Source organism: Dendrobates tinctorius, unplaced genomic scaffold (assembly GCF_039654945.1).
Source record: "Dendrobates tinctorius isolate UK_male_01 unplaced genomic scaffold, ASM3965494v1 ptg000158l, whole genome shotgun sequence".
Lineage (NCBI taxonomy): Eukaryota > Metazoa > Chordata > Amphibia > Anura > Dendrobatidae > Dendrobates > Dendrobates tinctorius.
Genome location: NW_027361825.1, coordinates 21,284,257 through 21,311,149, shown reverse-complemented (window position 1 = coordinate 21,311,149; position 26,893 = coordinate 21,284,257). Strand labels below are relative to the sequence as shown.

General features: G+C 42.3%; 2 protein-coding genes across 2 annotated transcripts in view; one reads left to right on the top strand and one right to left on the bottom strand.

The window, feature by feature from the left end:
* Positions 1 to 1,876: 1,876 nt before the first annotated feature.
* LOC141051925 (inositol-tetrakisphosphate 1-kinase-like) lies at positions 1,877 to 21,855 on the top strand. The gene is made up of 10 exons (XM_073549058.1): positions 1,877 to 2,105; positions 4,974 to 4,998; positions 5,695 to 5,817; positions 8,196 to 8,313; positions 9,106 to 9,201; positions 15,398 to 15,438; positions 16,237 to 16,402; positions 16,662 to 16,729; positions 17,524 to 17,683; positions 21,176 to 21,855. The coding sequence occupies exons 1-10, from the start codon at positions 2,011 to 2,013 to the stop codon at positions 21,397 to 21,399; spliced, it is 1,116 nt and encodes a 371-aa protein (XP_073405159.1). The 5' UTR covers positions 1,877 to 2,010; the 3' UTR covers positions 21,400 to 21,855.
* Positions 21,563 to 26,893, bottom strand: part of CCER2 (coiled-coil glutamate rich protein 2) — a 29,205-nt gene continuing 23,874 nt past the window's right edge. Inside the window, exon 6 of the mRNA XM_073549059.1 lies at positions 21,563 to 22,179. Coding sequence (XP_073405160.1) covers positions 22,105 to 22,179 — 75 coding nt within the window. The 3' untranslated portion in view covers positions 21,563 to 22,104. The remainder of the gene's footprint in view (positions 22,180 to 26,893) is intronic.

Below are 26,893 nucleotides of genomic sequence, written 5' to 3'. Positions count from 1 at the left end.
CTTCTGTGAAGCACTTGGGAGTTCAAAGTGCTCACCACACATCTAGATAAGTTCCTTGGGGGGCATAGTTTCTAAAATGGGGTCACTTGTGGTGGAGCTCCAATGTTTAGGCACGCAGGGGCATTCCATACGCGACATGGTGTCCGCTAACTATTGGAGCTAATTTTCCATTCAAAAAGTCAAATGGCGCTCCTTCCCTTCCGAGCCCTGCCGTGCGCCCAAACAGTGGTTTATGACTACATATGAGGTATTGGTGTACTCAGGAGAAATTGCCCAACAAATTTTAGGATCCATTTTATCCTGTTGCCCATGTGAAAATGAAAAAATTGAGGCTAAAAGAAAATTCTTGTGAAAAAACTACTTTTTCAATTTTACGGATCAATTTGTGAAGCACCTGGGGGTTGAAAGTGCTCATTATGCATCTAAAAAAGTTCCTTAGGGGGTCTAGTTTCCAAAATGGGGTAATTTGTGGGGGAGCTCCAAAGTTTAGGCACACAGGGGCTCTCCAAAACACAACATGGTGTCCGCTAATGATTGGAGCTAATTTTCCATTGAAAAAGGCAAATGGCGCTCCTTCCCTTCTGAGTCCTGCCGTGCGCCCAAACAGTGGTTCCCCCCACATAGGGGTTTCAACGTACTCAGGACAAATTGGACAACATTGGGAAAATAAAAAAATTGTTGCTAAAAGATCATTTTTGTGACTAAAAAGTTAAATGTTCATTTTTTCCTTCCATGTTGCTTCTGCTGCTGTGAAACACCTGAAGGGTTAATAAACTTCTTGAATAAGGCTTTGATCATCTCGAGGGGTGCAGTTTTGAGAATAGTGTCACTTTTGGGTATTTTCAGCCATATAGACCCCTCAAACTGACTTAAAATGTGAGGTGGTCCCTAAAAGAATGGTTTTGTAAATTTTGTTGTAAAAATGAGAAATTGCTGGTCAAATTTTAACCCTTATAACCTCCTAACAAAAAAAAAATTTGTTTCCAAAAACTGTGCTGATGTAAGGTAGACATGTGGGAAATGTTATTTAGTAACTATTTTGTGTCACATAACTCTCTGGTTTAACAGAATAAAAATTCAAAATTTGAAAATTGTAAAATGTTCAAAATTTTCGCCAAATTTCTGATTTTTTCACAAATAAACGCAAAAATTATTGACCTAATTTTACCACTAACATGAAGCCCAATATGTCACGAAAATACAATCTCAGAATCGCTAGGATCCGTTGAAGCATTCCTGAGTTATTACCTCATAAAGGGGCACTGGTCAGAATTGCAAAAAATGGCCAGGTCATTAAGGTCAAAATAGGCTGGGTCATGAAGGGGTTAATGTCTGATTGGTGAGGATGTGGTGCAGATGTGGAGTTTTTCTATGAGTGGGCGGTGGGACCGTGGAAGATTCGAGGGGTAGAGGCGCCGCTGGGGTGGAGTCTGGGCGGAGTCTCAAGGGGACCCCGAAAATTTTGCCACTATGAGGCCCCGAAATTACTAGTGGCAGCCGTGCAGTCGCATACCTGTTAATACATTACATATAAAACACATGCATTTTGATTTAACTTTGCATTTAATATTAAAAATGGTTCTTCACAGTAACAACTTTTCTTTGCTTTGGGTCAGTTTTTATGTAAAGTGTCTTTATCGATTCTATGTACATAAAAAATATACTGTACATATATAAAAATATATATATATATATGATCCATACCGTAGGTGACTACTCAGTTGCTGATACTGTGGCTCAGTCATTGCAGTTGTTCCTCATCAGGAGGAGTGTCATATGCCATGTCCCTGGTGACTGTGAACTAATCAATATTTATGGCATTCAGCTGATAGATGCCCGTCCCAAACCTCACGTATACTAGTCATCACTACCCTTAGTCACCGCCATTGGTGAACCCATCCTACTGGAGCAGGAAGAATGCAGCAGAGAGGTCAAAGGTGACTGGAGCAGACTGGTGTTACCTGGGCGAGCTGGTTTACACTGTGGGGACTGACAGCAGGTGCGGTGATCATGCCTTCCCTGAACTCCAGGAAGAGGATTGGAGTATGTCTGAATGAGAACAAGAAGAGAAAACTCAATTTTCACATCTTTGAGGATCTATGCAGGTCAGTCCGATTTTATGGATATTACACATCCTATTTGTACAGGTGTGCTACTGGGATCATAGACTATGTGCAACCTATGTAGTGATCTGATACAGTCTTCTACCTCTGCACTATAGTACAGCATGCTTTCCATTATGTGGGGGCATATAGCACATGTTGCACCTTGGATTAGTGGATTACACAGGTAGGTGTGTTTTTCTGATATGTGAAATATCGTATGTTGAAGCAGAAATAATCTTGCCAGGTCACTTATTGAGCAGTGGGTTTACCTGCAGTCCCATGTAAAATGAAATGAGCAGAGTCGAAAGGCAAACATATGATATGCCTATATATCTGTATAAGCTACTGCGCCACCATTGCATTATTATTCCATGTGACAATTGGCATATGCATTATATCATATGGATTGGCTGTATGCTAAAGTTTTGGGACTTTGTAAGCTGAAATAGAAAACTAATTTTCTGATAGTTCCATCAAGAAAGAATTTTGGTTTAATAGAGAAGAATTTTTAGAGATTCAGAACACCAACTTTTTTACCAAAGTAGAGAACAGGTCTTGGAGGACCCGGCATGTCCATGCCGTACAATGACAGATCATTCAATTCAAAAGCATCTGTGTAATTCTTAGTTTCCTCAACGCTGTCTCCCTGTGATCAATCTATGGTTGGGGGATTCTTCTAACGAAGTGAAATATTTAAATATGACCCCTATAAATATAAAACAAATCATATCTTAATAGATATTTCTTCATAGTAGCACATAAAATGAATATACCGTATAAGAGTAGGAGACATTTCAGGTGAAGAAGGTCCATTACAAGGTAGCTTATGAGCAGCTGCCTTACGTGAGGCTTAAGACCTTGATCTCTTGAAGAAGATCCATTATAAAATCTCTTGAGGATCAGACTATGTAAGATAATAATGAAGTGTTCATTATAAGGCCATTTTCACACTTTCGACATTCGTGGTACTAGTATGGACTTCAATATCCAGATCAGCCACATTTCGTGGTCCATACTGTGATCTTGAATGTTCGTCCTGTGAAACAGATGTCCTAAATGCTTAAAATATATAGGTAACCAAACTAATTTTCATTTTTCTCATACAAAAGAAAAGAAGAGTGAGGTCTGAGATTATGTAGGACTGTTTTCTTGTATAGGACAAAGCATCATATGACAACAATTAGTACACAGCATTGCTGTGTAAAATAATATTATAATATTAGCATGCATACCCATTTTCTGCCCGTGTTAAGAGCTATATCACCCACCACCAATTTAAACGTTGCCAATACCAAAAGCTATATTCCACACTATGATCTTAACTAATGCCAAGTCTTATATTTCCCACCATCATCTTAACCCATGACAATGTCAAGTGCTATATTTTCCACCATCAATGCCAAAAATTATATCTCCAACCGTCACTTTAACGGTTAAGGGGAATAAAATGGGGGATAACATTTTTGGCATTGGTAGGTTGATAGTGGAAAATATAGTACTTGACATCGACATTGGTTAAGGCTTAACTAATGCCAATGCCAAGTGCTATATTTCCAACCACCATCTTAAATAATGCCAAGTGCTTTATTTCACACCATTGCCTTAATCAATGCCAAGTGCTATAATTCACAAAATAAACTTAACCAATGCTAAATATTATATACCCACCATCACCTTAACCAAATCCAAGAGCTATATCACCCACCATCATCTTAACCAAATCCAAGAGCTATATCACCCACCATCACCTTAACCAAATCCAAGAGCTATGTCACCCACCATCACCTTAACCAAAGTCAAGAGTTATATCGCCCACCATCACCTTAACCAAATTCAAGAGCTTATCGCCCACCATCACCTTAACGGTCTTAACCAAATTCAAGAGCTAAATTGCCCACCATCACTTTAACCAAATACAAGAGCTATATCGCCCACCATCTCTTTAACCAAATCCAAGAGCTATATCATCCACCATCACCTTAACCTAATTCAAGAGCTATATCGCCCACCATCACCTTAACCAAATCCAAGAGCTATATCACCCACCATCACCTTAACCAAATTCAACAGCTATATCGCCCACCATCACCTTAACCAAATTCAAGAGCTATATTGCCCACCATCACCTTAACCAAATTCAAGAGCTATATCGCGCACCATTACCTTAAACACCACTAGTGCAAAGTGCAATTTTACCCACTATCACCTTAACTAACTTGTGGAAGGGGGCCAATAAAAATTAATGGGAATTCCCGATATTGAATAAGTAGAATTAAACAGAACAGGAACATGTAGTGTTAAAAATTTGCATTAGGTATTAAAAATTGTTCATGAGCTCTTCTCTCAAGGACTATGACGTATAACGAAGCCATGTCTGTTGACAATGGGAACATCTGTATGGGCTTCCTCTATGGAGAGGATATTGACATCGATTTCTATGCCCATAATTGTCCTTGTAGCCACCTATATATATGGGATCCAGGAAGATAAATATTGGTTCCACCTTTGTCATGATAACTGATCTCCAAGTCTACATTTTGCCTTGTGGTATCAACGGTTTGATGTGAGCGCTATTAGAAAACTTGCATCTCGGTGGCTTTCAGCTCCTGCTTGACATCACTCTCATGTGTTAGTTAGATGGTGGCCATATGTGCAGACCATTGCTAATAGCAAAACTCTCTGTCGAATTGACAAAAACATCATGTGGGCCACCATCTTTGCTTGTTTTGGTCTCGTATGTATCTGACATTCTCATACATTACTATATCTATTTACCCATAACTTCATTGTTCTGTTTAGTTGTTATTTGTGTTCTGTGAATGTCATTTTGACACTTAACCCATGTCTTGTTTTATGTCTGTATCCTAGGAATCAAGGATACGACGTGACAGAGGTAAGAATTTTAAGAATTTTGGCTTTTTATTACATGATTGCCTGAGATGCGTGGTTGATTGTGAAGTCCACAAGCTTCTTAGGGGGTACTTATTCTTAACGTCCATTTAGACAGGCCTATAATGAGGAATGAGCATATAGCTGACATTCCTCAAATAAAAGGTGAGACTAATAAACAGCTCGTACTTATTTAATATTGGTGATAGCTTAAAATGGGGTAGATTTATCTAAAAACCAGTTTTGTTGCCCATAGCAACCAATCACAGTGCAGCTTTCATTTTACCAAAGCTGTTTAAAAAATAAAAGCTGGGCTCTGATTGGTTGCTAAGGGCAACAAATGGAGTTTTGATAAAGGGTTTATGTATAGATTTATGACTGGTGTGAATAGAGTGGTATCGCCCATTTATGTATGACACCAGTAGCACACATGTGTGATCACTGCTCCATTACCTTTGATTAGTCTATGCGCATGCGTGACCACAGTTCCAAAAATAACTGTTCCCAAAGAACCGTGAATTGGTGATGCTCTGAGATGACTTTGTTTCTTCTGGTACTTGATACCTGAAGTAAGTGGATGGTACGCTCTACCAGTTATACATTTATCCCTTATTCACATGTTGTGCTTGTGATAATCCTGTTAGCCAAATTATTACTCTGTAGAACGTTATCTTATTTTTCCATATTGTGTCTTCTTCAGGTTGACCTCACCAAATGTCTCCATAGCCAAGGGCCATTTGACCTCATTATCCACAAGTTGTCAGACCTCTTAGTAGAAGCGGGTCAGGACCTGGCGTCCCATCACCTTGTTCAGAGGCTTCAGGTAATCACATAAAATTGGAGAATGAGTTAATAGTCTACAAACAATAAAGGAACTAAAAATACAACTAAATGTCATGCTGGGCTACGCGGTATCCGTAAAGAGTGTATAAATATATGAATTGTACACTCGTCAGTACAATGGCACACAAGTTTCCTCTTTGTATAGATATTCATTAGCGAGTTGTAAATTACCTGTCAAATGAGCAAATATTGAATTTATGGATACTAATGTCACGTACTCACGTAGATGGCAGCGTATTGTTCAGTAGCCTAGTCAAGTATAGTAGCATCTATTATTGGGCGCTAAAGTATGACTTTATATACGGTTGCAATTAAAATGATTCAATCCCTATTGTAAATTAGAATGATAAGCAAAATGTACACTCTTTCTGCAATAAATCAATGAAACAAGAGCAATAAAAAGTCTCAATAAAAATAATATAACAAGTGGTTTCTCCAAATTCAGCATAAGATGCCACTTTAACAGACTACTTCAGTCACAGAATTATTCAAACCTTCCTGAGAAGCGTCTTTCGTACTTAAAAGAGCCAATCTGGCTGTTGTGACCTGCTGCAAATGGGATGGATAACCAGACACCAGCTTCTAGCAGCGTTCCTGTTGAATCTTAGCCTGTTCTTCGTGGTCAATGGCCTCCAGGTCACTAATATTCTTCAGTTGTCAAGAGAGTGGTCCAAAAAGTTACGAGAAGATCATTGCACAAAAGGAAAGAAAGGATACAAAGCATTGAATCTTACTAGAGCAATAACATGAAGCAGAGTACACAAGTTCAAAGTTACAGGAACACTGGCTACACTATCTTGACATGGCAGAAAGAGGAAGTTGTCACCGGTTCTCACCAGATTCCTGAGAAGGCAGGTGGACACAAGTAACTGCAAAATAACCTATGGCAAGATTTGGCGATAGCAGAGGTTTCAGTTTGCATAGTGAGGTGCATACTAAATTCTAAAGGTCTCCATGCCCAAACTCCAAGAAATATACCTGTAATGACCCAAAAGCACATGAAAAGTCAGCTCCAGTAAGCTCAAGACCATTAAAAAAGCCACAGAAATTTGGGGATTAGAGTGGTGAAACCAAACTGGAACTTTTTGGGGCTATGGATCAGCAGTATGTCTGGAGATAGAAAAACATCCTTCCTACACTGAAGCTTGATGGATTCTCTGTGATGCCTACAGTGATGCATGGTGGTTGCTTGGTGATGCCTACAGTGAAGCATTGCAGTGGATCAGTGATGTCTACAGTGAAACATTTGCATTTTCACTACAGTGAGGCATGGCTGGGGCTCAGTTATATCTATGGATCTATGGTGAAACATAACTGTGAATTGGTGATGCTCTGAGATGGCTTTGTTTCTTCTGGTACTTGATACCTGAAGTGAGTGGATTGCAAGATGAGTGCAAATATCATGAAATTCTAGAAGAAAATGTCATGTCTTTAGTGAGATCGAAGACCATCCAAAAGGACATTGACCCCCAACAAACCTTAAAGTCCACCAAGGCTTGTTTGCAGAAGAAATCCTTGAAGATTCAGAAGTGGCCATCACAGTCATCTGACTTGAACCCAGGCTCGGACTGGCCACCAGGAGAAAAGTAGAATCCTCTGGGGGGCCCCCATGCAAAGATGAGCTCTCTACTCCACCTACCTGAGAAGTATTTAGCACAATACATTTGTTTCACTATGTTTAGACAAGGGTATCTTCTCCATACTCATTTATCAAACTACTTAGTCTATTGTTATATAGAAATATAGGTAATTTTGTGAATGAGGGTAATGTGATACTTGCATGCAGCTAAATGGTGTGCCACTGGACTCAATGCTTCTGGTGGGCCCTTGACACCCTAGTCCGACACTGCTTGAACCCCATAGAAATCTTTGAAGGGAAAGCTCGGGAACACTGCCAGCTGGTGTATGGGTTTGCATCATGTTTCAGCAGGTTATAATAGCCAATTGGACGCTACTAAATTCTAAGGATGCTTGTCATGAAGGGGTGAATAATTCTGAGACTGCAGTAGCCAATACAAATGGTATTTTGTGCTGAATTTGGAGAAATCATTTGTTTTTATAGTTGCGTTAAGCTACTTACATTGTTCTTGTTTGCTTCGTTTATTGCAAACAGTAAAAAGCTTGTGCATTTTACTAATATATTGAATTTTCAATAGGCCAGAAATTTTTGAATGCAGCATTGGTATAGTAGAATATATTATAGGGTGGTTATGTATTGTAGTAGCACTTATTATAGGGTGGTGGTAATATGCTATATATTGTAGTGTAGAAACATGTATTGCAGTACAAAGTGTTGTAGAACATATTATATGATGGTAAAGTAGTAATATATGTAGCATTTGTTTTGCTATTTCATAGGTCTATCTGGAAACTCATCCCTTTACCATCCTTCTGGACCCCCTACCAGCTCTGCATACACTTCTTGACCGATTCCAGTCGTATCACCTTCTACGAAGCCTGGAGACCCAAAGGCAAGGTCAGAGCCATGGTTACAGAAGGCTGTGATACCAGATATCACAGTCAGGGCATGATAGCATCCTTTTAGACCCACACTATAGGGGTCATGGTATGTTTTAAATTAGTTGCTCCTCCATTTTATGGAAGTAAATTATGCAGAAGAGATTTAAAGGACATTTTTAGATCCTAGGTCACTTGTTTGGTCATGTGATAACCATGACTCTTCTCAATATAGATAGCTGGTCTCCTGGTCATGTGATAACCATGCCTCTTGCCAATACAGTTAGTTAGTTGGTTTCCTGTCCATTCTTGGATTCCAAATTAATTTTTTCGTAATAGACTAATAGGTGTTTTTTCTGATTATCTTCTACTTTGTGTATGTCTTATTTTAGAATATTTTAGCTATTTTAGAATTAAATAGCTTAATCCAGCAATATTTTAGGACAGTAGAAAACAGCTTTTATGGTAAAAGTGGGCACGGTTACTCCAAGAATACGGGTAAAAAGTCCCATATGTGAACAGAGCAGTAGACAGTAAAAGGAGCAGTGGCCAAACATGCTCTGTATCGCTCCATTCAAACAGGGGTCTTTGGGAACCCCATTCTGGTAATTAGTGGGGTTCCAGTGTGCAGTCCCCCAGTGATCATACATTGATTCCCTTTAATTTGGACCTTTTCTTAAGCCCGTTGATAAAGTCACATCAGTATTGTGAGGAGCCGGTATCTCGTTTATATAATCCAGTTGGTGTACCAGGGCAGAAATGCAAATATGGGTGATGTAATTTGTATTAATGATGTTCCTGTTTTCTGTAGGGATCAGTGCCGTGTTCTCCCCTCCGTGTGTGGAGCTGATGTTCAAACGCAATGATATGGTGGCTTTGGTTAGAGAACATCTCACTTTCCCTATCAGTAAGAATACCAATAATTTAATAAACCCGGGGTTGTTTTTTACATATAGAGGGGTTTTGCGCTAGGACATAGATAATTGTGTGTGTATGTAGTAAAAAGCATGGAGTACATACTAAAGGCCCTCAACCCTTTCATCACATACTCAAGTAGCTCAAACATTTCAACTCTCAAGCCATTTTGGTGATGAACCACATTGACTATTAAAAGTAAAATAATTCTCAGTCAGCCGTTGGGTTTTTATCCTAATACCAAAGTTTAAAAATACCATGACATTCCTGCTGCCCATAGTCTATGATATGTAGAAAGCCAAATGCTTTTAAGCCACTGGTGGGGAAGAGGGCCGTAGATGAGGCCAAAGTATCTGATGGCAATGGAAATGTTTGGATATTTAGGTTCCACCCCAGATTGTGACCTAAAATGCCTCCAAAATTGCCCCAAAATAAGTGTGAGAGTATTACCAAATTTGCCAGGATTTTAACCGAATAGTCAGGACAGTGCCACCAAATTCGGGACTGTTAGCAACTATGAAACACGGACATGCCTATTGGCAATTTAAGTCTGTAATGCTGGGATCACATCACGTTTTAGCCACATGTGAGTGGCTCCATCAGCAGTCCAGAAAAATGGTACAAACTGGAGAAACGGGAGCCATTCAGAACACAAAGTGACTCCGTCTACTTCAAAGAAAGTCAATGGCTCTGTTGGCAGATACAACTGAATTCTGTTTTTCAGGGTTCAGATAAAAGCCCCGACGGAGCCACTGGTGTGTGGCTAAAACACGATGGCTACTCGTGTGGCCTAATCCTCCTCTGACCCCATGACATAAGCAATGACTGAGAAAATTACCTCTACATGACCTGTACGTTACCCAATTCTTCAGACGCATAATGTGACACTTCCGGGCCCCAAAGGAAAATTTATAGCAAGGCCCCTATCTATCATGTGCCATGTGGTGGAGGCACCTAGAAATGAGATGTGACTGATACCTTCGCATCCCCTATAGTGGCACATCCTGTAGGATAACTCCGCCGCAAAAAGTTTTAAAAAAAAGTATGGTACAAACTAGACAGGGAAGCGTTAACCACACACCTATCAAGGGCAGGTCACATCAGATAATAAAACAAAACTCCCTTGTGACGGAGGTGACATCTCCTGCCAACCCCAGGTACCTCTGCCTACCCATCTGTCCATGGACGGTTCCAGGATCTGATTAGGACTGTTGGGTGGTATTTACCTGTGAGCATAGGGTGGTGGCCGCCCCCTCCCTGGTTTAATGGCTCATTATCTCTAGTACAGTGTGGAAATCGAGTGTAGATTTGTGTCATTCAGACTGAGGGTGCAAAGTTCTTCAGGTGTGTCCTTGTGTCCAGGGTGAGGTCTGAGCACTCTCCTGCTGGCGTCACCCATCCGTGTACTGCACCGTGCTATTATTGTTCTTAGCTTTTCTACCTCTGCACTTAGTTTATCTTGGTATATGTTTTTTTTTTTTTCATGTATGCACTGTTATAAATATTTGTATACAGACTCCCTGGAGACATGTATCTGCACATCACGTGTCAAACAAATCCTGATAGCAACATAACACAGTCATCACAATTCAGGGTCATTATATCCTCAGACTTCATATCAATGATTTCTGGAAACAGCACATCATTAATTATACATTCATTAATACCTTTAATGCCAAATTCAGACGCCTGTTTTTTGGTTGTTTTTTTTTTCAAATCAGACTGGTTAACATAAGGATTTAATTTTTTTCCATATTTGGTCAGTGTTTCCTTTTACACATTCAGTAAAAACAGACATTTCTGTTTTAAAAAAAAGTTTCCAAACTTCTATTTGTGTGCTGTTTTTTTTTTTGCTGTTTTTTGTTTTCTTTCTTTTTACAGACCCGCTAATGTTAATGGGCAGGTTTGCTCAAAAGAATAATAATAATAATAATAATTTTTATTTATATAGCGCCAACATATTCCGCAGCACTTTACAATTAAGCGGGGACATGTACAGACAATAAATTCAATACAAGTTAAGACAATTCAAACAGTGACATTAGGAGTGAGGTCCCTGCTCGCAAGCTTACAATCTACAAGGAAATGGGGGGACACAGTAGGTGAAAAATGCTTGTTAATTCAGGTCTGGCAATTATAATAGGGATTTTCATATAAAGCTGCATGATCCGGTCATCAGCCCGTGTGTTTAAGTGCAATAGACAAGTATCAAGTGCAGTTATCATGTGCATGAAGGGTGTGGAGACAGATGAATAGTAGGGTGCAGATTCAGAATAATATTTGGAAGGAGGGAACATGGCAAAGTTAGCTTGCTGGGTAGTTGATGTGGTAGGCTTGTTTGAAGAGATGGGTTTTCAAAGCGCGCTTGAATAGGTCAGGGCTAGGTATCAGTCTGATCGCCTGGGGAAGTGCATTCCAGAGAGCTGGAGCAGCACGAGAGAAGTCTTGGAGGCGGAGGTGCGAGGTTCGGATTACGGGGGATGTTAGTCTTAGGTCATTTGTAGAACGGAGGGCACGTGTAGGGCGATAGACAGAGATGAGAGAGGAGATATAAGGCGGTGCAGAACAGTGGAGAGCTTTGTGGGTGAGAGAGATGAGTTTATACTGGACCCTGTAGCGAATAGGTAGCCAGTGTAATGACTGGCACAAGATGGAGACATCGGTGAAGCGGCTGGACAGAAATATGACCCTGGCTGCCGCATTCAAGATGGATTGGAGAGGAGAAAGTTTGGTAAGAGGGAGACCGATCAGAAGAGAGTTGCAGTAGTCCAGGCGAGAATGAATAAGAGCGACAGTAAGAGTCTTAGCAGTTTCAAAGGTGAGAAAAGGTCGGATTCTGGAGATGTTTTTAAGATGCAGGTGACAAGAGCGACTGAGTGATCGGATGTACGGAGTAAAGGAAAGTTCAGTGTCGAATATGACCCCAAGACAGCGGGCATGCTGCTTGGGAGTTATGGTTGAACCCTCCAGGGTTATTTCGATGTTAGGTAGAGTGAGGTTAGTAGAGGGGAGAAACACAAGAAGTTCAGTTTTAGAGAGATTTAGTTTCAGATAGAGGGAGGACATGATGCTAGAGACAGCAGACAGACAATCCTTGGTATTTTGAATTAGGGTAGGGGTGATGTCAGGGGAAGAAGTGTATAATTGGGTGTCATCAGCATAGAGATGATACTGGAACCCAAATCTGCTGATTGTTTGTCCAATAGGGGCAGTGTATAAAGAGAAGAGGAGGGGGCCTAGGACTGAGCCCTGCGGGACCCCGATAGTAAGGGGACGAGAAGAGATTAAGAGGAGCCGGAAAAAGATACAGTGAAGGAGCGGTCAGAGAGGTAGGAGGAGAACCAGGAGAGGGCCGTGTCCTTGAGGCCTATAGAGCGGAGCATAGTGAGGAGGAGCTGGTGATCCACAGTGTCAAATGCGGCAGAGAGATCCAGGAGAATCAGCAGGGAGCAATGACCTTTCGATTTAGCTGTTATTAAATCATTAGAGACTTTAGTGAGGGCAGTTTCAGTAGAGTGTAAAGAGCGGAAACCAGATTGTAAGGGGTCGAGAAGAGAGTTATCCGAGAGATAGCGGATTAGACGGGAGTGGACCAGGCGTTCCAGGAGTTTAGAGATGAAGGGAAGGTTAGAGACAGGTCTGTAGTTAGCAGTGCAGTTCTGGTCCAGGGATGGCTTTTTAAGTAAAGGGGTTATGATGGCATGTTTAAATGAGGAGGGAAATATACCTGAAGAAAGAGAGAGGTTAAATATTTTAGTCAGGTGAGTGGTGACCACTGGTGAGAGAGACTGCAGGAGCTGTGAAGGAATAGGGTCACTGTTGCAGGTTGTAGGCCGAGCAGAAGCGAGGAGCTTGGAAACTTCTTCTTCTGAAACAGGCTCAAAGATGTCTAGTGAGCTTGAGGTGCGGCAGGGAAGGGGATCCAGGCACTGAGGAGATAGGGCTGAGATATCCTGATGGATGTGGTTGATTTTTTCTAGGAAATAAGTGGCCAGATCCTCACCGCTGAGGTTGGTGATGGGGGCCTGTACTTTAGGTTTCAGGAGGGAGTTTAAGGTTTCAAAAAGTCGTCTTGGGTTGTTGGATAGTGAGGTGATGAGGGTGGTGAAGTAGGATTGTTTGGCCAGATGAAGGGCAGAGTTATAGGTTTTGAGCATGAACTTATAGTGGATGAAGTCTTCTGCTAAGAGAGATTTTCTCCACTGCTGCTCTGCACACCTCGAGCAGCGCTGAAGAAAGCGTGTTTGCGTTGTGTGCCAGGGCTGCCGTTGTCTGTGTCGGGTCTTTCTGCGTATAGAAGGTGCTGCTTCATCTAGGGCATTCTTCAGTGTATTATTGAAGTGTGACAATGCTATGTCTGGACAGGAGAGGGTGGAGATGGGGGCTAAAGATGTGTGGAGATTGTCCCTAAGCTGTTGGGTATTAATGGTACGTGTATTCCGATAAGTGTGGTAAGTGGGGGTGTTCCGGGTGAGGAGATAATTCTTGACAGAGAAGGAAAGAAGGTTGTGGTCCGAGAGCGGGAGGGGTGAATTAGTAAAGTCGTGCAGCGAGCCGGGACGGGAGAAAACCAGGTCCAGAGTATTCCCGTCCTCATGTGTAGGAGAATTAGTAAACTGTGAGAGGCCGAATGAAGAAGTTAGAGAAAGATGAGAGGCAGACTGGGAGAGCGGATCATTGATGGGGATGTTAAAGTCTCCCATGATGAGGGTGGGGATGTCACAGGATAGAAAGTGAGTAAGCCAGGTGGTGAAGTGGTCTAGAAACTGGCGGGAGGAGCCTGGAGGGCGATAAACGACCGCCACTCGTAAGGAGAAGGGCTTAAAGAGTCTGACGGCGTGGACTTCAAAGGAAGGAAATGTAAGTGAGGGAACCAGGGGGATGACCTGGAAAGCACATTGTGATGAAAGGAGCAAACCAACACCTCCACCCTGTCTGTTCTCAGGTCTGGGGGTATGTGAAAATTTTAGCCCACCAAACGAGAGAGCGGCAGCAGCGGTGGTGTCTGAATGCTGGATCCAGGTTTCTGTAATAGCCAGAAGGTTAAGGGAATTAGAGAGAAAAAGATCGTGAATGTAAGTCAGTTTGTTACACACAGACCGTGCATTCCAGAGAGCACATTGGAAAGTGAGAGGAGAAGGCATGCACTGAATGTTAATAAGATTAGCAGGGTTTCTATATGCAGATGGAGGAGAGTAACGTATGCTGGTGGAGGGAGGCCCAGGGTTGGGGGAGATGTCACCTGCAACTATTAAAAGGAGAAAAAACAGAAAAAGCAGGTGGTGGGATGATTTGTATGAACGTTTTGAGTGCTGCATGGTGGTTTTGGATGGTTTGGTGTGGGTAAGAAATGTCAATAGAGCCTCAGAGTTATACATGGGAGAGGGGAAAAGGGAGGGGTGGATATGCAGAGAGTGCACAGAATGTGTAAAAGGGCAGGCGAGTTGTTAGAAAGCAGAGGTGAAGACAAAAAAGCAGCAGTTTGATATGATCAATGCATATGTAGTACGACTGACCAAGAAGCATGCGTGCATGAAAAACTTATGCACCTTACCTGTCTCCTGCCCTGTCCAACTGCATTGTCTAACTGCAAAACACTTGATCCCGTTGCACTTAATATCTGTTGCACGCGTGAGCCCGCACGCGTGCTATCCCAACCAGAGCTTTCTCCATTTTTTTTTTTTTAATAACAGTCAGTTCACCCAAAAAATAATTCAAATGCACATGCCCATCTTATATATAATGGTGGATGTGGGATGGGTGGTGCCTGCGCACTGTGGCGCCAGAGTCAGCACATGCACATGCCGCACTGCGGCTCCATTCTATTGAAGACACTGTGTATGGTGATGTGTGCACTGCTATGTGGACGTTGTAGTACAATTCTTCAACAAAATGGCGCCGGAGTCAACACACATATTGCGATATCCGGTGCCATTTTTTGAAGATACTGCGTTTGTGAATTCGCATACAAAGTGTGGGGATGTAGGGGCATTGTACCATATGGGGAAGTTTTACTGAATGGTGGGGAATGTGTGGTCATCATACTGTGTGTGGGGTGCTGTGGGGTCATCATGCTGATTTTCTAAACTGGACTTCTCCTTTCATGTGGAGAATTGGGATTTGCATATGGGGAACATTACAATTTATCACCATACAATAATAAAGACCTAATGTTCTTTCTCCCGCAGTTTGCAAAACCCGGGTGGCCCACGGACCACGTTCCCACGAGGTCTGCTTTGTGTATTTGTTACTTTATATTTTATCGCTGACTGGTTTTGTATGATACCATTCATTTTACCATATAATGCACCAAGAAAAGCGGAAAAAAATTTCTACGTTTGGTGAAATGGTGAAAAAAATGGAATTCTGCCATTATTTTAGGTTTCAGTTTTAAGTCTTTCATTGATTAATAAAATTGACCTTGATACATGATTCTTCAGGTATGATTGCAATGAGACCAAACTTGTATAGGTTTTATTTTTTTTACTATGTTAATGATTTTTTTTTCAGATGATAAAATTAAATGAAATGAAAATTCAGAAATTTGTAAAAAAAAAATTATTTGGATTTTTTTAATTTATTTTACACACTGTGTCCAAAATAAGATCTTAAAAGACCACTATGGGGGCATTTTAGTATATGAATACTTTTTTTATTTCTAATTTCCCCTGTGACTGAAGGTTAGCCCTAGTTACAAGCAAATTTCAACCTCCTGGCTACATAGCAGAGCTTTCCTAGGACTCAGAAACTTCTGCTCCCTCCCTACACCCAGTGACCACATGTTCACTGGGTCCAGAGGAGGAAGCACAGTAAGTGCTACTGCTTTCTAATCTGCATTCACTGGCATTTAATACAATATTCTGATAGGGTAGTTGATATTGAGTTCTGTAAAGCAGAAAACCCCTATTTAAAGTTTAACCATAAAACAGTACCACAAACGTCCACAGGTTATATGTAGTACTGCAGCTTTTCATGTGGAATGTTTACAAATGTGTTAGCATTTAACCCCTGCTTTCCTGTATTGCAGATGTCCTTGATATTCAATGAAAAGGGCCTAAAGGATGTGACGCCCCCTTGTCTTCTCCAAAGCTTCATTAATCACAGTGCCACACTTTATAAGATATTTGTTGTGGGTTCACAGCACTTTATCGTCAAGAGGCCATCCATACGTGATTTTCCCATAGGAGAGGCAGGTCGGTATCCTATGATATCCATGTGTATGATCTGTCGTTTTTGGGCATGGCATACAGCAACCATTTCCGAGTATTTTACTTATGACTAACTTTTACACTTCCGGTAATTGCACAATTAATTACTGTTTTTTTTTTATCTACTTGTTAGTATTTTAAAATGTACATACGTTAAAGAAATGTAAGGGTTACTCAATCTATGAAAAATCAATAATAGGTAACCCTGCCTACAATATTCTGCACATTTTTTTTTTACCTACAGACCAATCAACAATCTACTTTAACAGCCATCAGGTCTCCAAAGCAGAGTCCTGTTCACACCTGTCTCAAGTGAGTCTACGGGGGTTCACTTACTTTTTTATTTACATGTTACTTATAATGTGTTTGACCATTTAGTAGCCCTGTAGATTTTTTCGATATATTCAGGATCTGATGATATAACCATGCACACAGTAGTATGAAAGAAATGTGCAGCTATGAGCTCGTGCCACACCACTAGTTTTGTATAGTAAAGGGTATGTAGGATATGATTATGCTTGTACTCTGTAGTCTGAAAGCACTCAAATAGGTGACATGTATGTGAGGAGCTACAGGATATATCTCTATGTACCTCCATGTGTCTTTCATATTGCAATTTTACAAAGTCCATGTAAAGGAACCCCCTTTAGAGCTCCAAATGGATTTACAAAAGATGTCCCATATCCAAGAGGTAGGTCATAAATTTATGATCAGACTGCTATGACCCCGACTAATCACAAGAATGGCAGTCCCAAAGTTATCTGTGTGAATGAAGCAGTAGTGAGCATAAGCGACCCCTGTCTACAGGAGGGGTGGTTGCACATGCTCACTGCTTCTCCATTTACACATTGAATGTTCTCCGAATTGTTGGTATGGGGTCTCAGTAGCCGGACTCTCAGTATATATACATTTATCATCTTTCCTATGGAAGGGTAATAAATGTTTTTAAACATCTCCTTTAATGAACTTATGAATGTAGCTCTCCATGTCCTCAGCTGCATATTTTTAGTAGTCACAGACAAATATTTTACTCAAAGTGTATGTAGTGACATGTTTGGCAATATTTTGGCTAGAATGTTCCTAATGGTCTTCTTTTGTGGTTCCAGACACCCCTATATGCAGATGTCCTTCCTCCATCAGAGGATTCTGTCAGACAGGTGGTTCATGGTCTTCAGGAAGCTCTGGGGATGTCTCTCTTTGGGGTGGATTTAATCGTGGACACACAGAGTGGTCGTTGTGCCGTCATTGACGTCAATGCTTTCCCAGGTTAGTTATTCTTGCCCTCCATCTATAAGTGACATTTTTACTCTCTCTCTCTCTGTATGTATATATATATATATATATATATATATATATATATATATACAGCTCTGGCAAAAATTAAGAGAGCACTGCACAGTTTTATAAAAATCAGCTTCTCTACCTGTCTGACAGCCATTCCGTTCCAGTGTCAGTTGAATGTCAACCAGAGTACACCTCATTCTACTTAATGTGCTTCTGATTAGGTGATCACCTGAACCAAATCTTATTTAACGAAGGAAGGTATAAAAATCCCTGCTGTGGTGTTCACAATCCTCTTGCAATAGGACAAGCTGGATGGCCAAACAAGTGCTAGTAATATCCCAAATTAATAGGACTGAAAAAATAACTTTTAACCATGCCAAAGGAGTTGAAAAGAAAAGTCTTGAGTGAGGAAAAGAAGTGCTCAATTCTGCCTATACTAGCAGAGGGATACAGTGAGCGTCATGTTACCTCCATCCTCAAAATTTCTAAGACGGCAGTCCATTACAACAAGGTCAAGCAGCAGACATTGGGGACAACAAAGCTACAGACCGGCAGAGGGCGAAAACGACTCTCCACTGACTGGGATGACCATCATCTTTCTCGAATGTCACTCACCAACTGCAGGATGACATCAAGTGACCTACAAAAGGAATGGCAAATTGGCAAATGGCAGCTGGGGTGAAGTGCACAGCAAGAACAGTTCGTAACAGGCTCCTAGAGGCAGGGCTCTAGTCACGTAAAGGTAGAAAAAAGCCTTTCATCAATGAGAAGCAAAGGAGAGCCAGGCTGATGTTTGCCAAAGACCATAAGGATTGGACCATAGAGGACGGGAGTAAGGCAATCTTCTCTGATGAGTCTAATTTTCAGCTTTGCCCAACACCTGGTCATCTAATGGTTAGACGGAGACCTGGAGAGGCGTACAAGCCACAGTGTCTTGCACCCACTATGAAATTTGGTGGAGAATCGGTGATGATCTGGGGATACTTCAGCAAAGCTGGAATTGGGCAGGTTAATCTTTGCGAAGGAAGTATGAATCATGCTGCATACAAGGTTATCTTGGAAAAACAGTTGATTACTCCCTGTTCAGGCAATGTTCCCCAACTCTGAGAACTGTTTTTTCCAGCAGCACAATGCACCATGCCACACAGCTAGGTCAATCAATGTGTGGATGAAGGACCATCATATCAAATCCCTGTCATGGGCAGCCCAATCTCCAGACCTGAACCCCATTGAAAACCTCTGGAATGTAATCAAGAGGAAGCTGGATAATCACAAGCCATCAAATAAAGAAGAACTGCTTACATTTTTGTACCAGGAGTTGCATAAGGTCACCCAAAAGCAGTGTGAAAGACTGGTGGAAAGCATGCCAAGGTGCATGAAAGCTCTGATTAATAATCTTGGTTATTCCGCAAAATATTGATTTCTGAACTCGTCCTGACTTAAAACATTAGTATTGTTGTTTCTAAATGATTATGAACTTGTTTTCTTAGCATTATTTGAGATCTGCAAGCACTGCATTTTTTTTGTTATTTTGACAATTTCTCATTTTCTGAAAATAAATACAAAATTTAGTGCTTGGAAATTTGAAGACATGTTGTCAGTAGCTTATAGAATAAAAGAGCAATTTACATTTTACTCAAAAATATACCTATAAAGAGAAAAAAGAAAAATCATACAAACTGGAAATTTTGCACTTGTCTCTTAATCTTTGCCAGAGCTGTATATATATATATATATATATATATATATATATATACAGTGGGGAAAAAAAGTATTTAGTCAGTCAGCAATAGTGCAAGTTCCACCACTTAAAAAGATGAGAGGCGTCTGTAATTTACATCATAGGTAGACCTCAACTATGGGAGACAAACTGAGAAAAAAAAATCCAGAAAATCACATTGTCTGTTTTTTTTTCATTTTATTTGCATATTATGGTGGAAAATAAGTATTTGGTCAGAAACAAGCAATCAAGATTTCTGGCTCTCACAGACCTGTAACTTCTTCTTTAAGAGTCTCCTCTTTCCTCCACTCATTACCTGTAGTAATGGCACCTGTTTAAACTTGTTATCAGTATAAAAAGACACCTGTGCACACCCTCAAACAGTCTGACTCCAAACTCCACTATGGTGAAGACCAAAGAGCTGTCAAAGGACACCAGAAACAAAATTGTAGCCCTGCACCAGGCTGGGAAGACTGAATCTGCAATAGCCAACCAGCTTGGAGTGAAGAAATCAACTGTGGGAGCAATAATTAGAAAATGGAAGACATACAAGACCACTGATAATCTCCCTCGATCTGGTGCTCCACGCAAAATCCCACCCCGTGGGGTCAGAATGATCACAAGAACGGTGAGCAAAAATCCCAGAACCACGCGGGGGGACCTAGTGAATGAACTGCAGAGAGCTGGGACCAATGTAACAAGGCCTACCATAAGTAACACACTACGCCACCATGGACTCAGATCCTGCAGTGCCAGACGCGTCCCACTGCTTAAGCCTGTACATGTCCGGGCCCGTCTGAAGTTTGCTAGAGAGCATTTGGATGATCCAGAGGAGTTTTGGGAGAATGTCCTATGGTCTGATGAAACCAAACTGGAACTGTTTGGTAGAAACACAACTTGTCGTGTTTGGAGGAAAAAGAATACTGAGTTGCATCCATCAAACACCATACCTACTGTAAAGCATGGTGGTGGAAACATCATGCTTTGGGGCTGTTTCTCTGCAAAGGGGCCAGGACGACTGATCCGGGTACATGAAAGAATGAATGGGGCCATGTATCGTGAGATTTTGAGTGCAAACCTCCTTCCATCAGCAAGGGCATTGAAGATGAAACGTGGCTGGGTCTTTCAACATGACAATGATCCAAAGCACACCGCCAGGGCAACGAAGGAGTGGCTTCGTAAGAAGCATTTCAAGGTCCTGGAGTGGCCTAGCCAGTCTCCAGATCTCAACCCTATAGAAAACCTTTGGAGGGAGTTGAAAGTCCGTGTTGCCAAGCGAAAAGCCAAAAACATCACTGCTCTAGAGGAGATCTGCATGGAGGAATGTGCCAACATACCAACAACAGTGTGTGGCAACCTTGTGAAGACTTACAGAAAACGTTTGACCTCTGTCATTGCCAACAAAGGATATATCACAAAGTATTGAGATGAAATTTTGTTTCTGACCAAATACTTATTTTCCACCATAATATGCAAATAAAATGAAAAAAAAACAGACAATGTGATTTTCTGGATTTTTTTTTCTCAGTTTGTCTCCCATAGTTGAGGTCTACCTATGATGTAAATTACAGACGCCTCTCATCTTTTTAAGTGGTGGAACTTGCACTATTGCTGACTGACTAAATACTTTTTTTCCCCACTGTATATATATATATACACACACATATATATATATATATATATATATATATATATATGTAAAGTAATTTCCATCTATCTGAGGATTTTAATTCCATAAATCCCTTCTCTTTCAGGCTATGAAGGCGTTCCTGAATTTTTCCCAGCTTTACTTTCACATGTAGACAAAATCCTCAAAGTCAATGAAGAATCTCCATCAACTTTGGAAGGTTCCTCTGATATGCCACCATGTGAAGATCGGAAGATGGACCTTAGATCTCTCACAGAGCATTGTAAAAGACAAGTCAATAACACATCTTACTTTACGATGCGTACACCAGCCGTCCCGGCTGATTGGTGACGAAGGAGAAAACCGGAACAATGGACCTTACCTTGTAATAAATTAAACCTTGACATGGACAACCTTTCGTTATTACCATGGAATTACCGCTACTGGAGCCACTGAGAAGACAACCAGAGAACTACAGACCTTTAGTAATGAAGACTACCACCAATAAGCAATGTTTACGTAGGCTTAGACCCTAAATTTGTCATTTTTAATTCGGTTCTCACAGCAGAACATGAAAATTACCATTGGACAGACACTAAAAAGACTGTGATCAAAAGAAGACATAGTCTTGTAGAAATCTCCCGTACTGACCAGGATCTTCTGCTTCTGTATGCCCCTAACTTTGCTTCTGTAGAGCTGATTGTAATTTAATTAATGAACAAAACATTTCAAAAACAACAATGTAAGATAGAGAAGATGAAGAAGAACATTAATATTATTGACAATCATAGAACTGGGTAATTCCAATCCCTCCCTCTTTTTTTTTCTTTTTGAGGTACTTGTGGACATACAGTATGTATGATCTTGGTGACTCCGAAGCCAGGATCTGTTCTGAGAGTACTTTCAGGCCAAAATTTACTTTATAAAACAGCCATGAAAACACAGGCCCAAGCCAACTGTGGGAGAATTGTGTATATACAGGGTACAAGAACACGTGCAAAGCGTTGGCAAATTATAGCCTGGAAGACAGAAGTTTGAGGCCTATTCTTCTTCTTCTTAGCCCCGGTGAAGTTCCTGCAGTCGTTCTGCTGCCTTTCTTAGCTCTTCCTCCACCTGTTGGAGGTCCCTTTCCTTAAATACACACACAAAATATAAATGAACAGCATTAGTTAGATTTTACATGTTTAAAAAAAAAACTTTTTACAATATTTTTACATCTATCAGGCTTTATTCACATTTGAACCTCGAATTCAGATCTGGCAAAAAAAAAAATGCCTGACAGAATCATGGCAACCTCATCCAAGTGGGTCCCTACCCAAACATACTACTTAGCACATGGCCACAACGATAAAGCTTAACCCCAATTGCCCACTCGACCGACAGTTATTCAACCAATGCTCGGGTCAGCTGGGAGGAAAAAGGTATAAAACACTACCAGACAGCTCTGGTTGCGGCTTATCTCCCCTGAGAACTAAAGAATCAAGCAGTCATATTTAATATGCCCAATCCTTCTTTTACCCTGACATCATGTACTCTAATATGTATTGGCACCTGCACGCTCCTAATCTGTAGCTGACTGTAGAGCTTAGAATTCATAGGGCAAAGTGTCTGTGATAAGTGGTTTTATTGGTGGCAGTGTTCTTATTACTTTAAAATTACTAAAGTCCATCCGTCATAAACAGGATGATAGCAACTTAGCAAGCACACACAAATATACCAGCAATGATATTAGTTTTATCATTGCCATGTAATAAACCTAAACTTACAAGGAGTACAGATCCTCTAGAGCAGCGGTGTCCAACTCATTTTCACCAAGGGCCACATCCACGTTATGGTTGCCTTCAAAGTTCCAGTTGTAATTGTAAGGGCTCATGCAATGCACAGACTGGCCAGCTCTATGAGAGCTGTCTCTGGGTAGTGGGGCTAAGAGAGCTGTCTCTGGGTAGTGGGGCTAAGAGTGCTGTCCCTGGGTAGTGGGGCTAAGAGAGCTGTCTCTGGGTAGTGGGGCTAAGAGTGCTGTCCCTGGGTAGTGGGGCTAAGAGAGCTGTTCCTGGGTAGTGGGGCTAAGAGAGCTGTCCCTGGGTAGTGGGGCTAAGAGATCTGTCTCTGAGTAGTGGGGCTAAGAGAGCAGTCCCTGGGTAGTGGGGCTAAGAGAGCTGTTCCTGGGTAGTAGGGATAAGAGAGCTGTCCCTGGGTAGTAAGGCTAAGGCTAGTTTCACATTAGCGTTTTTTTGCGCAGCGCATCGGGCGCATAAAAAACGCAAAGAAAAACGCAAAACAAACGCGCGTTTTTTTAACGTCATGCGCACGCTGATGTGTAAAAAAAACGCAGCGTTGTTTGCGTTTTACATGCGTTTTTGCATGCGTTTGCGTTTTTTATGCGCATGCGTTTTTAAGTGTGACGTTTTTTCCATTGTCTAGAGAACATTCTAGACTTGTTTAACTCAAAAACGCATGCGCAAAAAAACGCAAGCGTGCGCAAGACCATGCGCACGCATGCGTTCCCATAGGCTCCAATGTGGTGTTTTTGCGCATTCCGTGCGCAAGCGTGCGCATGCGTTTTTTTGACGAGACAGGGCGGAACCAAAAATGCAACATGTTGCGTCTGGCGCGCCTGGCGCAAAAGACAAAAAAACGCATGCGCACGAAAACGCAAGTATGCGCAAGACCATGCGCACGTCATGTTAAGTATAGGTGCGCAGTGCGCATGCGCACGGGTGCGCACGATGCGCTGCGCACAAAAGCGCTAATGTGAAACCAGCCTAAGAGCGCTGTTCCTGGGTAGTAGGGATAAGAGAGCTGTCCCTGGATAGTAGGGATAAGAGAACTGTCCCTGGGTAGTGGGGCTAAGAGATCTGTCTCTGTGTAGTGGGGCTAAGAGAGCAGTCCCTAGGTAGTGGGGCTAAGAGAGCTGTCCCTGGGTAGTGGAGCTAAGAGCGCTGTCCCTGAGTAGTAGGGCTAAGAAAGCTGTCTCTGGGTAGTAGGGATAAGAGAGCTGTCCCTGGATAGTAGGGATAAGAGAACTGTTCCTGGGTAGTAGGGATAAGAGAACTGTCCCTGGGTAGTAGAGATATAAGAGAGCTGAACCTAGAGCTATGAGAGCTGTCCTGGGTAGTATGGCTGAGAGAGCTGTCCCTGGGTAGTGGGGCTGAAGGTACTGTCACACTTAGCGATGTACCAGCGATCCCGACCAGCGATATGACGCGGTCAGGATCGCTGGTGCATCGCTAAGTGGTCGCTAGTGAGCTGCCACACAGGCAGATCTCACCAACGACATCGCTGGGGAAGGGGTCGCTACTTACCTGTCACACTAGGTGATCCTGCGTCCTCCCGCCCGGCTCCACGCTCGTCGCTCGTCTCTCCACAGGAAGCTGACGACGAGAAACAGTCCAGGACGTTCTCGCGCGATCAGCGATTACCAGCGGGGGAGCGGGTCGTAGGTAAGTATCAGACATAGCGATATCGCTAGCAATATCGCTATAACGTCACAAGTTATAGCGATATTGCTAGCGATATCGCTTAGTGTGACAGTACCTTAAGAGAGCTGTCCCTGAGTAGTAGAGCTAAGAGGGCTGTCACTAGGTAGTAGGGATAAGAGCACTGTCCCTGGATAGTAGGGTTAAGAGAGCTATCCCTGTGTAGTGAGGCTAAGAGCTGTCCCTCAGTACTAGGGCTAAGAAAGCTGTCCCTGAGTAGTGGGGACAAGAGAGCTGTCCCTGAGTACCATAGCTATAAGAGAGCTGTCCCTGCATAGTAGGGCTAAGAGACCTGTCCTTTGGTAGTAGGGCTAAGAGAGCTGTCCCTGGGTGGTAGGGCTAACTGAGTTGTTCCAGACTTCAAGCCAAGATGGACTGGTCCCTATGCTAAGTACTGGCTGCATCTGCTCTGACTCAAAGATAGATCCACACAAAAGTGCAGGATGGCTGCTATCACTGCGTTCACCGTTTTTGCTGGCTGACTGCTATCACTACGATCACCGTTTGTGCTGGCTGACTGTTTTCAAATCGTTCACCGTTTGTGCTGGCTGACTGCTATCACCGTGTTCTCTGTTTGTGCTGGCTGACTGCTATCACCGTGTTCACTGTTTGTGCTGGCTGACTGCTATCACTGCGTTTACTGTTTGTGCTGGCTGACTGCTATCACTACGTTTACTGTTTGCGCTGGCAACATGTTCAACCTTTGTGCTGGCTGACTGCTATCACTACGATCACTGTTTGTGCTGGCTGACTGTTTTAAAAGCGTTCACCGTTTGTGCTGGCTGACTGCTATCACCGTGTTCACTGTTTGTGCTGGCTGACTGCTATCACTATGTTTACTGTTTGTGCTGGCTGACTGCTATCACTACGTTTACTGTTTGTGCTGGCTGACTGCTATCACTAACTTTACTGTTTGTGCTGGCTGACTGCTATCACTGCATTCACCGTTTGTTCAGGATGACTACTAACACTGCGGACACCCTTTGTGTTGGCTGACTGCTATCACCGCGATCACCGTTTGTGCTGGCTTACTGCGATCACTGTTTGTGCTTGCTGACTGCTATCACTGCGTTCACTGTTTGTGCTGGCTGACTGCTATCACTGCGTTCACTGTTTGTGCTGGCTGACTGCTATCACTATGTTTACTGTTTGTGCTGGCTGACTGCTATCACTACGTTTACTGTTTGTGCTGGCTGACTGCTATCACTACCTTTACTGTTTGTGCTGGCTGACTGCTATCACTGCATTCACCGTTTGTTCAGGATGACTACTATCACTCGGACACCCTTTGTGTTGGCTGACTGCTATCACCGCGATCACCGTTTGTGCTGGCTTACTGCGATCACTGTTTGTGCTTGCTGACTGCTATCACTGCGTTCACTGTTTGTGCTGGCTGACTGCTATCACTGCGTTCACTGTTTGTGCTGGCTGACTGCTATCACTGCGTTCACTGTTTGTGCTGGCTGACTGCTATCACTATGTTTACTGTTTGTGCTGGCTGACTGCTATCACTACGTTTACTGTTTGTGCTGGCTGACTGCTATCACTACCTTTACTGTTTGTGCTGGCTGACTGCTATCACTGCATTTACCGTTTGTTCAGGATGACTACTATCACTGCGGACACCCTTTGTGTTGGCTGACTGCTATCACCGCGATCATCGTTTGTGCTGGCTTACTGCGATCACTGTTTGTGCTTGCTGACTGCTATCACTGCGTTCACTGTTTGTGCTGGCTGATTGCTATCACTGCGTTCACTGTTTGTGCTGGCTGACTGCTATCACTGCGTTTATCGTTTCTGCTGGCTGACTGCTATCACTACATTTACTGTTTGTGCTGGCTGACTGCTATCACTACGTTTACTGTTTGTGCTGGCTGACTACTATCACTGCATTCACCGTTTGTTCAGGATAACTACTATCACTGCGGACACCCTTTGTGTTGGCTGACTGCTATCACCGCGATCACTGTTTGTGTTGGCTTACTGCGATCACTGTTTGTGCTGGCTTACTGCGATCACTGTTTGTGCTGGCTGGCTGACTATCACTGCGTTTACCGTTTCTGCTGGCTGACAGCTATCACTGCGTTTACCGTTTCTGCTGGCTGACTGCTATCACTACGTTTACTGTTTGTGCTGGCTGACTGCTATCACTGCATTTACCGTTTGTGCTGGCTGACTGCTATAACTACGTTTACTGTTTGTGCTGGCAACGTGTTCAACCTGTGTGCTGGCTGACTGCTATCACTACGATCACTGTTTGTGCTGGCTGACTGCTATCACTGCGTTTATCGTTTCTGCTGGCTGACTGCTATCACTACGTTTACTGTTTGTGCTGGCTGACTGCTATCACTACGTTTACTGTTTGTGCT

What these genes read in the sequence shown, in the direction of transcription:
- LOC141051925 (XM_073549058.1), top strand. Translation starts at nt 2,011, where the DNA reads ATGCCTTCCCTGAACTCCAGGAAGAGGATTGGAGTATGTCTGAATGAG. An exon ending in CCTGGAGACCCAAAGGCAAG is followed by an intron (nt 8,314 to 9,105) that starts GTCAGAGCCATG and finishes TGTTTTCTGTAG; the next exon opens with GGATCAGTGCCGTGTTCTCC. An exon ending in TTTTCCCATAGGAGAGGCAG is followed by an intron (nt 16,403 to 16,661) that starts GTCGGTATCCTA and finishes TTTTACCTACAG; the next exon opens with ACCAATCAACAATCTACTTT.